This window comes from Apteryx rowi, unplaced genomic scaffold, assembly GCF_003343035.1.
Source record: "Apteryx rowi isolate R43461 unplaced genomic scaffold, aptRow1 scaffold_905, whole genome shotgun sequence".
Lineage (NCBI taxonomy): Eukaryota > Metazoa > Chordata > Aves > Apterygiformes > Apterygidae > Apteryx > Apteryx rowi.
The window spans coordinates 69,604-83,642 of record NW_020451211.1 but is presented as its reverse complement, the minus strand read 5'-3'; the positions used below and the strand labels follow the sequence as shown (position 1 = coordinate 83,642).

The 14,039-nt window shown below is 39.8% G+C and overlaps 1 protein-coding gene across 1 annotated transcript in view; it reads left to right on the top strand.

Annotated features, from left to right (window-relative positions):
• Positions 1-11,485: 11,485 nt before the first annotated feature.
• Positions 11,486-14,039, top strand: part of CFAP47 (cilia and flagella associated protein 47) — a gene marked incomplete at its 3' end in the record, with an annotated part of 66,173 nt that continues 63,619 nt past the window's right edge. Inside the window, exon 1 of the mRNA XM_026091484.1 lies at positions 11,486-11,647. Coding sequence (XP_025947269.1) covers positions 11,486-11,647 — 162 coding nt within the window. The remainder of the gene's footprint in view (positions 11,648-14,039) is intronic.

The window sequence follows — 14,039 nt, the reverse complement described above, 5'->3', positions numbered from 1 at the left end:
TTAGATTATGCCACTGTGTAACATAAGCAGCTAATTCAAGCATAGTGAATTTAAAACCAATACTAAAATGTTGCTATTCTTCCTCAAAAGATAAAGATTTGGGCAGATGAATTTATTTTCAGAATGTGGCCAAAAATATAAAAATATTGGGATAATAGAATTCAGCAGTATAAATTACTATGCTACATTTGACCACTCTTTTGGCAAAAGAGAAAAGAAAAGCACTGTCATAATTATAGCAACTTTCTTGATTTCTGCAGCTCAGCGTGCAGATGTTTAGTGCTGGGAGGTCTGCAAGGGAAGACAAATGAGAAATAAGTCATGCATACAAATCCCTAATGCATTACCTTTCTTGTGGCTGATAGGCTCAGCTAAGTGCCTTCTCTTAAGAGTGATGGAGCGTTATTATCCACATATCATTGATTTGTGCAAAATAAAAGACAAATCCTGAAACAAGCTTTACCGATAATCAAGAGCTGGAAAGAGTGGAAAAACACTCCCTTCAATATTCTGCTTATTTTGAAAATGTGAGACCCAGAAATGCTTATCAAGAAAACTCCAGAGAAAGTGTGTATGGGTATCCTCAATGCTGGGAATAGTTCTGTGATAGTAACTGATTTGGCTCTTACACAAATCATCTCATCTGAGAATACATGGAGACATAAGAAACAAACAGTGCTAAACTTAATGTTTTTATTTATAAATATGAAATATTGGAAGATAACTTTGAAGGGGCATTGCTGTTGAAAAGAACAGAAACTCCATTTTCTATAAAAATTAGTTTTGGTTCCCAGTTTGACTCTGGAAAGACCTAGAGATCCAGCAGCCCCATCATTCAAAATCTTTCAGGTTTTATAAGAAAAAACATGTTAATACTGTTGCTCCTTCAGCTGAGCAAGTGATTAATTTTATAACTTTCCAACAGCTCAGTTTCCACTGGTGTGCAGAAAATGAATTACTTGGCACAGTAAGTTTGTTTACATTCTCCACATGTATCTCTTGTCGGTGTACACTGTGGGCTATTCTGGTGTACGTGTGACAAGTGTGCCATCTCCAACTCTGCCAGGCTGCATGTCCAGCAGGAATAGTAGCCTTTGTCTTTGCTGTTCTTCCTCTTCCTCCTTTTCTCTCATTCCCCCTCCTGTCTTCCTGGATCTCCCATAGCAGAGCTGTCCCCTGCTGCACTGCCATGCCAAGTAGGAGTCAGGAGAGCAGAAGCAGACTCACTTTCAGCAGATGCAGGTGCTGTCTTTTGTTGTCTGTAGCTGATTCATCACAGTATGATCAAGTATATCATAGTCCCCTAAAATACCTTAGTACCTCCTAAATGGGAATCTTTCTCTAATTGGATATGCCTCTCTCAGTAAGTCAGATTGTACTCATCCATTCCAAAATATTTCTGAAGTCCAGTAAGAACTTCATTTTTGTTGCTATATTTACTAGGAATCCTCAGTGCTGTTGCAAATAATCTTGTTATACGTTTTCTTTCACCAAATATTTGAGGAGTTAGATCTCAGAGACATAAGCATGTTCAATTATAGTAAAGTAGCTGTAATGGCTTGCATACCCCAAATGGGATTTGCTGTTACCCTCACAGTAAACTTGCTGACCTGCAGGAGATGCCACACGGTGCCCAAGCATTGCTAACAAAATCCCACCATTTCCCTGAAGAATAGAAATCTGCCTACACAGCTGTGCTTCTCCAGGAAAACGGTTCTCTGTTTGGGTGGAATGAAGAATTGTTTAGGAGACACTGTCAATCTACTGTGTTTTAATTTTCACTGTAAATGCATCTAGAGTTTTAGAAACATACAATTTACAAAATGATTAAGTAAGAGTATGCTTTCATCGTGGCTGTCTCAATTAATGTTTGGAGCATGATTCACCAGCAAGAATAACTGTTGCTGTGACAGCACTGGGCTACAGAGAAGTTAACCACTGAGGGGCTAAATCTGGAACAGAGTGTTTCTCTGGACTGTTTGAGCACCACCTACTGCACTGTCATAAAATTGCTGCACCCTTCGCAACTGGGCTGCAGGCATTTCTGCACAAACACAAGGCTAAAGGAGAAAGTATGAGCATTTTTCCTGATTGGGCAAAGCATTTCTAACGTTTTCCAGTATTCTGCCATTATGGTACTTAGCCTGTGCAGCTTAGCTTGCCTTTCCACCAACTTTTCAGAGAACCTTTAGCAAGATAGTAAGGCAATAGTTATTATAGAGGGTGGTAGATGTTGTTGCCTTGGTGGAAGCTCACTTGTTCCAACGTCTGCTTCATGTAAAATGTCAGACAAAAACAGACAGGATATTAAACTGTATTAAGAAGGGTATCTGTTTATAGATAGATTTATAAGTAGTCAGCATCATTAAAAAATAATGGGTAGCTATAAAAGAGAAGAAACAAATAGCATGGAGAAACCCTCATCTGAAGGAAAAAAATAATTAACATAAATAGGCTGAGCAAGAAATATTAGGATAGAGATATATAAAATAATGAATAAAACAGTGAATGTCCATGTTTATCTTCTTTTTCTAGTGTGGAAGAAATGTTAAAGTAACAAAAAAAATTCAGTATAAAATTCATGAAAGAAAATATGTTGACACAATGCATCATTAACCTATTGAATAGCATGGATTTCTCAGAGCATGTATCTTCTATGCTTTGCAAGATATGTTCTGTCCTAATTCCCATCTGATATAATTCTGGAGCTTTGCTGTTGATTTTCGAGAACATGATTGAATGAGGACCTAGCTAAATGGGGTGTATCCTTTCATCCGTAGCTTATGATGATAGATGAGCTCTCCTAGTATAATGCAACTAAAAACTACAGTGACATTCATGAGGACCAAGGATAGTATTTTCAGGCAAAGTGGATTGATAATGCAATGAGTAACCATAGAAGACTATATTGAACCACAGTCTGATTGCTTTTAAAGTATATAGACATATCTGTTTGGTAATGGTTTCCAACTGTAAGTGGAGTCAAGGAAATAAAAACAACAAGCAGCTCAGAAAGCTGAGTACCTAAAAAGCTGAGAACCAGGAAGTGATCAGGCACTCAAGACAATCACAGTGCAGACTTAGTTTATCTTACTAAGCCCTTGGATTCTAAGGAAGTAAGTTGCATAAAAAGAATATAAAATGTAAAAAATACATGTGTAATAAAATTACCCATAATTGTAACAAAAAATGATTAGGTATTAATTTTCAGCCTTCAGGAATAAACAAAGAAATTCAGCAAGATCTGAACAAACTCCTCAATAATTATATCATTATTGCCTAGGAAAGAGATCTCCAAAGTGCTTAAGTGACCAGAGAACAGGAGACCTGCAGAAAGTCAATGTGATATATGGAATTCATTCATTCCTTATTTCAACACCTACGTAAGGGGGAGGGAGGTGATCATCCTCTGGAGGTACTTATCTCTCTCCCATAAATATAGTGCTTAGAGTAGACATGGCATTTTAAATCAGTGAAGTGTGGCAAGATGAACCCTACCTTCAGTAACTTTAGGAAATCACAACTTAATGGTCTACAGTAGAAATTTTGTATTTATTTATTGGTGCCAGTAGCTGTCGACATCCTGTTATGAGCCTGAGAAGTCTACTGGTCTGGTTCAATATGGTAAATCCCACGATTTTGTGCTGGTCTTTGAGAGCCACACATGGCTGTTAAAGAACCCCTGATTTATCTGAATTGGTCTATAGCCTACATATGTACAGCTTTTCTATAGTTATGTTGTGATCAGAACTGATCTGTTCAGCTCAGAAGCATAAGTTTTCATTATTTGTCTCAGTGCTTTTCAATGATTTCTCTCTCTGCCCAGCAATTTTTTTTCCCTAATACATGAAGTCTGTGATCGGATATAGACGCTTTTAGAGCTACTAAATTTTTCATGAACAAGGCTGCTTACAGACATTGTGACTAAAAAATATCAGATGCAGAAAGCATTTCCATTGCAGCAGACTGCAGGAAAAGAGGGCACCTTCGTACTTTGTTATAGGGAATGGTGCTGAAATATTTGGGCTAACAGCTATTAGATCCTAAGATGAAAAAGTTCAGCTCAGTACTGTGTTGAGATACTAGCCTGGGTCCCCAAATCAGTACCGTCATGTTACAGTAATACTTGCCTCCCAGTCAGGTTAATTAGCTAAGGATTACCCTGATAAAATGATTCTGCTTCTGCCCTGTAGATAGTTGACAACAGTTCAGTGCATGGCTCTTTGGGCCCTAAACTATATTGCCAAATATTGGAGCCTGTGTATATTATGACAATGACATGGGTTTTTCATTTACTGATTTCTATAGGTTTTCTCAAAAAAAAAAAAAAAAGGCATTTGTGATGGCCTTGTCTGACAGTCTCTCTGTTAGTCCTTTTTTTCAAAAATTTTGGTGCCCCTACTTTCAACCTAATCTGAGAAGGGGAGAGGTCTCAGAGGCTGGAAATTCCTACATGTTTTGTGAAGACTGATGATTTCATTGAGCAGACATAACCAATAAAATCTTCATTAGTTCTGCTTCTCACAGAATGCTTTGTTTAGTGAAGAGACCTTTAGAGAGAATTAGAACCCAAATCTGTCATTTTGAGCATTCATTTGAGCCCATTAATGGAGCAATTTGCAAGATGAAATGCAAAGGAATATATCTTATATTTCATCATTATTTGGACTTCATCTGTTTCTAACTCCCAAAAGCTGATATGAAAATGCATATACTAATTTTTTTTTAAACCAGTAAGCAGTCTTATTTCACTCCAGCACATTCTAAATGCATTCGTTCCTCCTGAAGTAAAATAAATAGGTGAGCATTCACAGTTGAAATCACAGTTTCTCTGGATTCAGATTTTAGCAACAAAGTGAAGTACAGGCATACCTTGTTTTATTGCACTTTGCTTTATTGCACTTCGCAGATATTGTGTTTTTTACAAATTGAAGGTTTGTGGCAACCCTGTGTCGAGCAAGTCTATCGGCGCTATTTTTTCAACAGCATGTGCTCAGTTTGTGTCTCTGTGCCACATTTTGGTAACTCTTGCAATATTTCAAACTTTTTCATTATTATTATATCTGTTATGGTGATCTGTGATCAGTGATCGTTGATGTCACTATTGCAATTGTTTCAGGGCACCATGAATCACGCCCATATAAGACGGTGAACTTAATCGATAAATGTTGTGTGTGTTCTGACTGCTCCACCGACCAGCCATTCCCCCATCTCTCTCCCTCTCCTCGGCCTCCCTATTCCCTGAGACGCAATAATATTGAAGTTAGGGCAATTAATAACCCTACAATGGCCTCTAAGTGTTCAAGTGAAAGGAAGAGTTGCACGTCTCTCACTTGAAATCAAAAGCTAGAAACGATGAAGCTTAGTGAGGAAGGCATGTCGAAAGCCAAGATAGGCCAAAAGCTAGGCCTCTTGTGCCAAACAGTTAGCTCAGTTATGAATGCAAAGGAAAAGTTCTTGAAGGAAATTAGAAGTGCTACTCCAGTGAACACATGAATGATGATAAAGCCAAACAGCCTTATTGCTAATATGGAGAAAGTTTTAGTGGTCTGGAGAGAAGATTAAACCAGCCACAACATTTCCTTAAGCCAAAGCCTAATCCAGAGCAAGGCCCTAACTCTCTTCAATTCTATGAAAGCTGAGAGAGGTGAGGAAGCTGCAGAAGAAAAGTTTGAAGCTAGCAGAGGTTGGTTCATGAGGTTTAAGGAAAGAAGCCATCTCCAGAACATAAAAGTGCAAGATGAAGCAGCAAGGTAGGAGCTGCAGCAAGTTATCCAGAAGATCTAGCTAAGATAATTGATGAAGGTGGCTACACTAAACAACAGATTTTCAATGTAGACGAAACAGCATCATATTGGAAGAAGATGCCATCTAGGACTTTCATAGCTAGAGAGGAGAAGTCAATGCCTGTCTTCAAAGCCTCAAAGGACAGGCTGACAGCAAGAGAAGTAGAACTGACAGCAAGAGAACTAGAAGTGGAGCCTGAAGATGTGACTGAATTGCTGCAATTTCATGATAAAACTTTAATGGATGAGGAGCTGCTTCTTACAGATGAGCAAAGAAAGTGGTTTCTTGAGATGGAATCTACTCCTGGTGAAGATGCTGTGAACATTATTGAAATGACAACAAAGGATTTAGAATATGACATAAACTTAGTTGATAAAGCAGCAGCAGGGTTTGAGAGGATTGACTCCAATTGTGAAAGAAGCTCTATTGTGGGTAAAATGCTATCAAACAGCATCGCATGCTACAGAGAAATCCTTCGTGAAAGGAAGAGTCAATCTATGCGGCAAACTTCATTGCTGTCTTATTTTAAGAAATTGCCACAGCCACCCCAGCCTTCAGCAACTGTTAAAGAATATTGGACTGAAGCTGTCTAGAATTAATCTCTTAGCATAACTTGCTTAGCATTAGTAACTAAATTTGCTGAAGCCTTAGGCCGCAAGCTGTGAACATTCACCTAGATATTAAGTAAGAAAAGGCCCCAGAACCAGTTCAAGTTGAAGAGATAAGGGGGGTGGGGGTGGGCGGCTGCAAAGAGAAATAAGCAGTTTAGCATTGATGAGCACAGAAGAAAGAAACAAAGGAACCACAAGACTGATTCTGGAGGGACAAGATAAGGGAGTAAAAGGGCCATCAACACCTGACACCTACGCAGAAGTGCAATAAGAAGTAAAGAACATACCTGGAAACTATGGAAAGGATCAACCTGAAACTGGAAGATCCCGAACTGTAATATTAGGATCGGTTCAGAACTATGGGGTGGATACTAGACTGGAAGGGTCTAATTACCCAGGGATTTGTTCAAATGGGGTCCCTCTTCAGAGGCACCCAGCTTGAGCTGTAATTACCACACGTGTGTCATTAAATTCTATTTTGCTCCAATCTGACTTCGAACTTCTGCCTCAGCGGGAACCTAGGGTTGAACCCTGTTATGGTGGCTGGCGAGCGTAATTTTCCATAACGGCAACTACCACCCTGACCAGTCAGCAGCCATCAACATTGAGGCAAGACCCTCCATCAGCAAAAAGATTACGACTTGCTGAAGGCTCAGATGATGGTTAGCATTTTTTAGCAATAAAGTATTTTTAATTAAGGTATTACATTGTTTTTTAATAAGGTATGTACATTGTTTTTTTAGACAAAATGCTATTGCACACTTAATAGATTACAGTATAGTGTAAACATGACTTTTATATGCACTAGGAAACCAAAAAATTCATGTGACTCACTTTATTGTGATATTCGCTTTATTGTGGTGGTCTGGAACCGAACTCGCAATATCTCCAAGGTATGCCTGGTATGAGTGGCAGTTTGTTCAAACCAGTTTAATTATCTCAGTTATCACTGTGGTTTCTTTTTACAGAATTACTAACAAATAAATTACCCTTATAATCACTTTAACTGCCTCTTTTTCTACCCGCTACGTTGAATATGTTCTGAAGAGATTTGTCTGTATTTTTAGAGATGCCTATATTGTGAGAGCTACTTCTGATCTAATAGATGACTTTGCGCAAAAGCATCTTTGACCTGCGTGTGCACAGTTCAGAATGTGGGCAGGTAGGAGCAATATCTCAGTTCTATCTATTTTCTAACATGTACAGCAGGGGAAAACTGACTGGTGAAAGTTTTCTGATTCTGCATCTGGTTTTACACTGGCCATGGCTTGATAGGAACAAGCTATTTTACTTTAAAGAAATTAGTCTTGTCTATTAACTGGAAGAAAGTAATTCTGATTTTCTGCCCAAAACCTGGGACAATAGTCAGATCAGAGAACAGTCAAACAAATTTCAGGTCTGGAGAGCCAGGCTCATAAAAGTTGGAAAACGACTCAGAAGTTTAGAGGTGGTGGAGACTTATATAAGGTTCTGCTCTTCACTGTGAAGACTATGATATAATTTTCATAAGAAGTTTGCTGTGAGGCTTTATTATTCATGCATCTGATACTGCTAAGGTGAATGCAATGTGAATTGTGAAGGTAACTGTGCTGTAAAATAGTGTGAATTTCTGCGGAAGGAAAATAATCTTTAATGTGGTCACATGATTTAGTCATAAAGGAGAAAGAATATGTATTCTTCATACCCTTGCATTAGGTATAAATGATTTTGTCTTCAAAACAAAATATGACTGTTCCTTTACATTAATTTTCCCTTTAGGGGTGATCAGATGACTAATAAAAAAATTATACTGTGCCAGCATGAGATGAGGAAAGAAAGGAGAAGAGTCCATTATCTAATGTTGTTCCATAATGAGGTATAATGACGGCAACAATAAGGATTTAAATATAGTGGTTTGCAGAATAGGAAGGAATCCTAGCCAAATTACTTTAAGAGGGATTAGGATTCTTTAAGTGCAGTACTGGGCCTCTGTACACAACCTAAATCACAGTTAAAATCTGTTTTAAAAAAATGTAGTTAAATTGATACAAGCTTTTATGGACATCTCTATGTCAAATCAAGTGAAAGTAAAGACAATGTTCTTTGCTACTGATCAGGATAGAACTGGTTTCAAAGGTTTGTCTCCTCTGCTGCCTGATCCAGCCTCCCAATGATAAAGTTACTACTCTGTCAAAAGTGCTGTTTCTACTCTGATGTTCCAAACTGAAGCTGTGCAATGATCTTATTTAAAGATGATGGCCCCAAAAAGTGTATGTAGGAGTGTTTTTACCTTGGATTGTTTCACAGATCAGGTTTAGTGCATAGCCCTGCACACAAATGAGTTAGCAGAATGAAGGCTAGTGACCTGTCCTGGAAGCAGCTGGGAGTGCAGGACACCAGGAAGATCAGAAGGATCAGAGAGGACAGGGACCTTCTGTGGATCCCCTCCTACTTCAGCAGGGTCTCAACTCCAACAGCACTTATAGAAGACAACTATCCTCTTTTTACATTAGGCAATTTCTCATAATGTTTTCCTTGTTCAAGAGAGCCCCATTTCATTCAGGTATGTTGCAATAGGCCAGAGAGCATATTACTCTATGCATTCTAAATCTCCATAGTAATATGGCATTCTTGCGAGCAAATCCACTGAGGTCTACAAGGCTACTCATTTAAGCAATTACACATATGTTTAAGGCAGCAGGATCTCGGTTTTACCATTCTTTTGTACTTAATTTTTCTAAGAAGTATCTTATTTACTTGCTCTTCTCAGTTGTAAACAACTTCTAATTTAACTACACCTTTGAAGCAGACTTTTAATCCAGTATTTTCCCTGTCAGAGTAATTCCATGATACTTGGAAAAGAAAGTTGCTGCTGGCAAATAAAATTTTACCAACCAAAAGCCACTCAAATTTATTTGTCTCTGCTATTACTTTAAAAAGATGTTGCTCCTGCCTGATGCTGGCATGGATATATAGTTTCTTAATCGTTACAGTATTTGAAGCAAACATTTTAAGTACAAATGATACATTTTAGTGTCTGAAGGAGAGTTTCTGCTGTTTAAGCTATCAATATTTTTAAAGCACTTTTGGTGACAGTCGACACAAGGAAGATTCTACCTTTCAATTTGTTTGGTTTGTTTCTGTGCAATATTTTGTTGTTGTTCTTTTACATTTCATTATACTACTTTATTAAACAAATAATCATATTTGTTACATTCCAGGGAGTTTTTCCAAACAGATAACAGAGGTTCAAAACTGGAGAAATGGAAGAAAATAGAGAAAGAAATATTTACTGAGTGAAAGCAGCCACTTTGAGAGGCAGTATGAATATGAAAGAAAGCAGGGTAAAAATAATAATCACTTTGTGTTTCTAATATTTTTGCTATAAATATTAAATGTTGCTACAATGCCCAGTGAAATGGAAAAATTAAAAGTCTGCAACTGACTCCTTGGCTGTGAAATAATATATTACAAGTGATAAATTTGACATTTTCCTTGAATTAGTTGGTCTTTCCCATTTGAATTCTATTATTTCCAAAGTGTAGTCAGAAAGATACAATGTTTCCACATTACTTTAATGTGAAAATTGAGAAATAAGTCAAAGTAATAAAAACTAATGAGCTTGTGACCTTTTGGCACCTTTATGATGTCTGTATAAAATCTCAAGAGGTTTCTCTTTCTTTGCTTGGATCAGACACTTCTAAGATCTGATCTTGTGTCCCTTGACTTTTCTCAAGAATTCCTTCAAGGATCAAAGAAACTGTGTAGGAGAGTTCTCTGTTCTCTAGTGAAAAGGCAGGGGAAGTTTAACTCTTTGATAAGGTAATCTTTTTGTTATTTTCTTCTTTTTATGTTAATTAAGTATAATCAGTGTTCCCATAAAACAGATTCAAGTGGTCTTTCTAAGGAACTTCCTTCAGATGACTGGATTTTACTTATAGCACTGGCAATGTCATACTCCCACTTATTCTTCAGTAATCTACAGATGGGTAGCTATTACTTAAGTTCTTAAGAGGGAAGATACCTATTAGCATCTTTCCCCATCATCAGACACAAAGGCTCTTCTCCCCTCTCCTTACTCTGAGTAAGTTTCTTGGCACATTGAAAAAAAGGGTTTTTTGTCTTTTGTACTTTGTAGTTTATCACCTCCACCGATCTGTGCCATCCATTTTTGCAACTGCTCACATTTGACTTCTAAAATGTAAATAGTTTGAGTCCTTGTGCGTTTTCAGGGGATGAAGCAATGTGAGGCAAAACATTTTGGGTTAATCAGAACTGATGTTTGTGTGGAGGTTTTGTGCGCATGCTGTGTGCTGGCCCCCTTTCCCCCTTACTCAGCTACATTGAAGCAATAGAGCAAAGTGGCTCATTATCTGCCTCCCAGTCTGCTTAAGTGCTGGATTCATGTCAACTTCATTTTACCACTTGAATTACAGCATGGGAAGGGATAGAAATAAAGAATAGGAACATGTCTTTCACCACTCAGTAAACACATACAATGAATTATTAGTGTAGTCACTGGCATTGCAGGCACCGAGCTTCCCACCAATCAACAGGCCTGTTAGTGCCCTAAAGTAGCTTTTATGTAGACTGTGTCCATGATTAATGCCCAGAAGAGAAATCAGGCCATTTTTAATTTAAGAAAAATGAGGCAGAAAGAACATTCATATTTGTATCATGGTTCACCATTTTGAACCGTTGTTTGAAAGGGAATTTGTAGCAGGAAAACACCTCAGGTGAACAGGATAGACCCCACGGGAAAAACCCTCACTGGGTTGGTGAAATCCTGCTACGGGGAAGGCATCGGCTCGAGCATCTCTTTGCTGAGAAACACAGGCAAAGAGGAAGTGGCTATTTTGGTGCATCGCCAGCTAACCATGGCTCCAGCCCGTTATTGCACGTCCCGCACCTCCCCTCTGTGGCGACCGTTAAGCGGCGAGGCTTCGCCCGCCCCCTGCCCCTCGCCCCTCCCCCTGCCCCGGCGCTGCTCGTCCGATTGGTGGGGTTGGGAGCGCCGCTCTCTTGCTTCCAATCAGCGTTTTGCGTCCGTTGCCAAGGCGTCGTTTCCCAAGCCTAGCCGGCCGCCGGCGCGAGCGGGCCGGGCCGCCATGGCGGGGGGGTGGCGGGACGTGGCCGGGGTGCGCGTTGCCCCGGCTGAGCTGCGCTTCGCAGACGCAGTGCCGGGGCGCAGCTACCGCGCCACGCTCAGTGTCCAAAACCGGCGGGGGGAGAGCTGCCGGCTCCAGCTGCTGCCGCCGCGCCGGCCCCAGGTGAGGGGTAGCCGGGAGGAGCGAGAGGGAAGCGGCGGCGGGGGCACCTCAGCCCCCGGCGCGGCCGGTCGGTGGGGGCAGAGGGCTTGTGGCGTCGAGCCCCCTCTCTCCCCGCGCAGGTCAGCGGGGCAGCACCTGTGTTTGCGCAGCGGCGCGCACTGCTCAGCACGCGTGAATAACGGCAGTGCCTCGTGGGCGTGCCCTAGCCCCTCTGCCTGGGGGTCCCTGCCCTTCCCTCCCGGGTGCCCACACTCGTCCTGGCCCCGGTGCACAGGCCCACCTGCCTGGTGCTTGTCAGACCCTCTCTGGGGCACAGAGCGTTCCCGGAGGGAGAAGTGTGTCATCAGGCTCTGCTTTCATTTTCTGTGTTTTTTGGGGGAACTTCTGCCTGCAACTTTGCCCACGTAGGTAGGCCCCGTGTAAGAGGCTGCTCAGGTAGCTGTAATGCTTGTCTGCATTGAGCCTCTGCAAATGGAAAATGCCACCATGGAAGTCTGATAGCTTACGAGACTCACTGATTTTTGAAAGTGGAGCTGGAAATTAATTTAATAACTGGATAAGCTGGAAAGAATAAGAGGCAATATCAGAGTTACTTCTTGTGTGACAACTTGTGAAGGAGGGAGTGAGTGTTTTAGTTTTTGCTTCTTATGAGAAAATGTAGGCATTTCTATGATGCTGGAAAAATAGCTGATGTAGGTCAGAATGAAATGATGTCCACTCTTCCCAGGTCTCTATCTTCTTGAGATCATGAGCAATCTGAAGAGGGCTTCCTTGTTCTGCCAAATCATTAAATCCATAGTTTCAGTAGAAGTAATTTAGGAGTTAAAAACTTTTCCTGCATGTCGGACTGCATCAAGTCCATTGTTGTTACAAACCCTATTTAGCTTTCCTGGAGTTCTGTTGCGCTGTCTGGAAATCTTATTCCTCAAGAAGCCTATGAGTTCCTCTTTTTTTTTTTTTTGGCCTGGGAGGGCCATGTAGACAGGGGTCATTTTGCTTTAGATCTGAACACCAAGTTTGTAAGTATTCTAGAGCAGCTGAAGGATGCAACTTTTGTAATTGTTTTCACTAGAATTTCCACAGTGTTGATTGACAGCTCTATTACCTAGTATCTGTATTGTATTCTAAGTTTTTTTTGAGGTAGCATTACTTTTGTTTTGCTTGCTTGTGGAAGGCTTTCTCAGAGAGTTTAATAATCTTTTCTCAAGATAGCATGATTCTGCATTTATCTGATTAATTCTGGAAACAACATTTCATAGTCAGATTTTTTTAAAGGTAAATGTTTCTTTCCAGTTCTAAGCAATTTAGCCCTTGACTTTTAACGTATATGGATCCAGCTGTATTTGAGAGCTTTATGTTAGTCTTTCATCGAGCTAGATTTTATCTGCTAATTGCTTTCAATATTAGGATCAAAGCCTTGATCTGGCTTTGGGAGTTGAATGGAAGCTGATGTTGCTTTCCATCATGGCAACTTGAGCTATGAATAAGTATACTCTGAATTAGTCATCAAAATTATCGGTTAACTGTGTACCTTGGAGTTTTCACTACCTGAATAGTTAGCCTTTGCTTTTTTAGGGGAAGACTGGCTAAGACTGTATATGCATTTTATCTCTCTCTAAAACTAGCAAATTTACTTGCTTTATACAGCCTGTTTTTTACGCTGTCACTGAAGAATTTTGCTGTGAGTTGGAAGCTGTTGTGAGTGCTTGATTTGGTAGGGCAGTGCTTATTCTTCATTTTGTTAGTTTTCCTCAGCCTTAATCATCAGTTTTTCTTGTGTGTCAGAAGTGGAGAGGCAGAATCAATTTTAGAAAAGAGAAAAGATTACTCAGCTATAATGTTTGAGTATAGTGCCTCTGTGAGTAAATATGAGGATTCATGCCTTATGCTGAGCATTTTAAAGGCATTAGGCATGCAGTGACAATTATGGAGTTCTATTTTACATAGTCAGTTCCAGAAAGTTCTGTTTTGCTGCTCTTTGTCATTCCCAGACCTTATACTCCTGTCTGTGTGTACATGGCTCTGAAGTGTATGGCTCTTACCTGAAAATCTTCTAAGGCATTATATTCATAGAATGCAAGAACTGAAAAATAACCTTCCTTGAGCTATCACAGTGCATGTTCAAAGAATGTGTTTCAAGGAATTTAGCTCACAAAGCAGTTTTCAACAGATTTCATGAAAAGTTATTAGTACAGTATATCCATTTTCCCTTGCAGGGAATGAATATGCATGGCTGTTTAATTCTCTTTAGAGAAGAGATGAATTTATGACTACTTGCTGCTCTTTCAAAAAGTATCCCATAGTTATGGTGCATATACCGCACCATACATGCATAACAGGTTTCCTTTAGCTGAATATTCATATGTTACTTACAAGCTGTGAAACTTTTAAA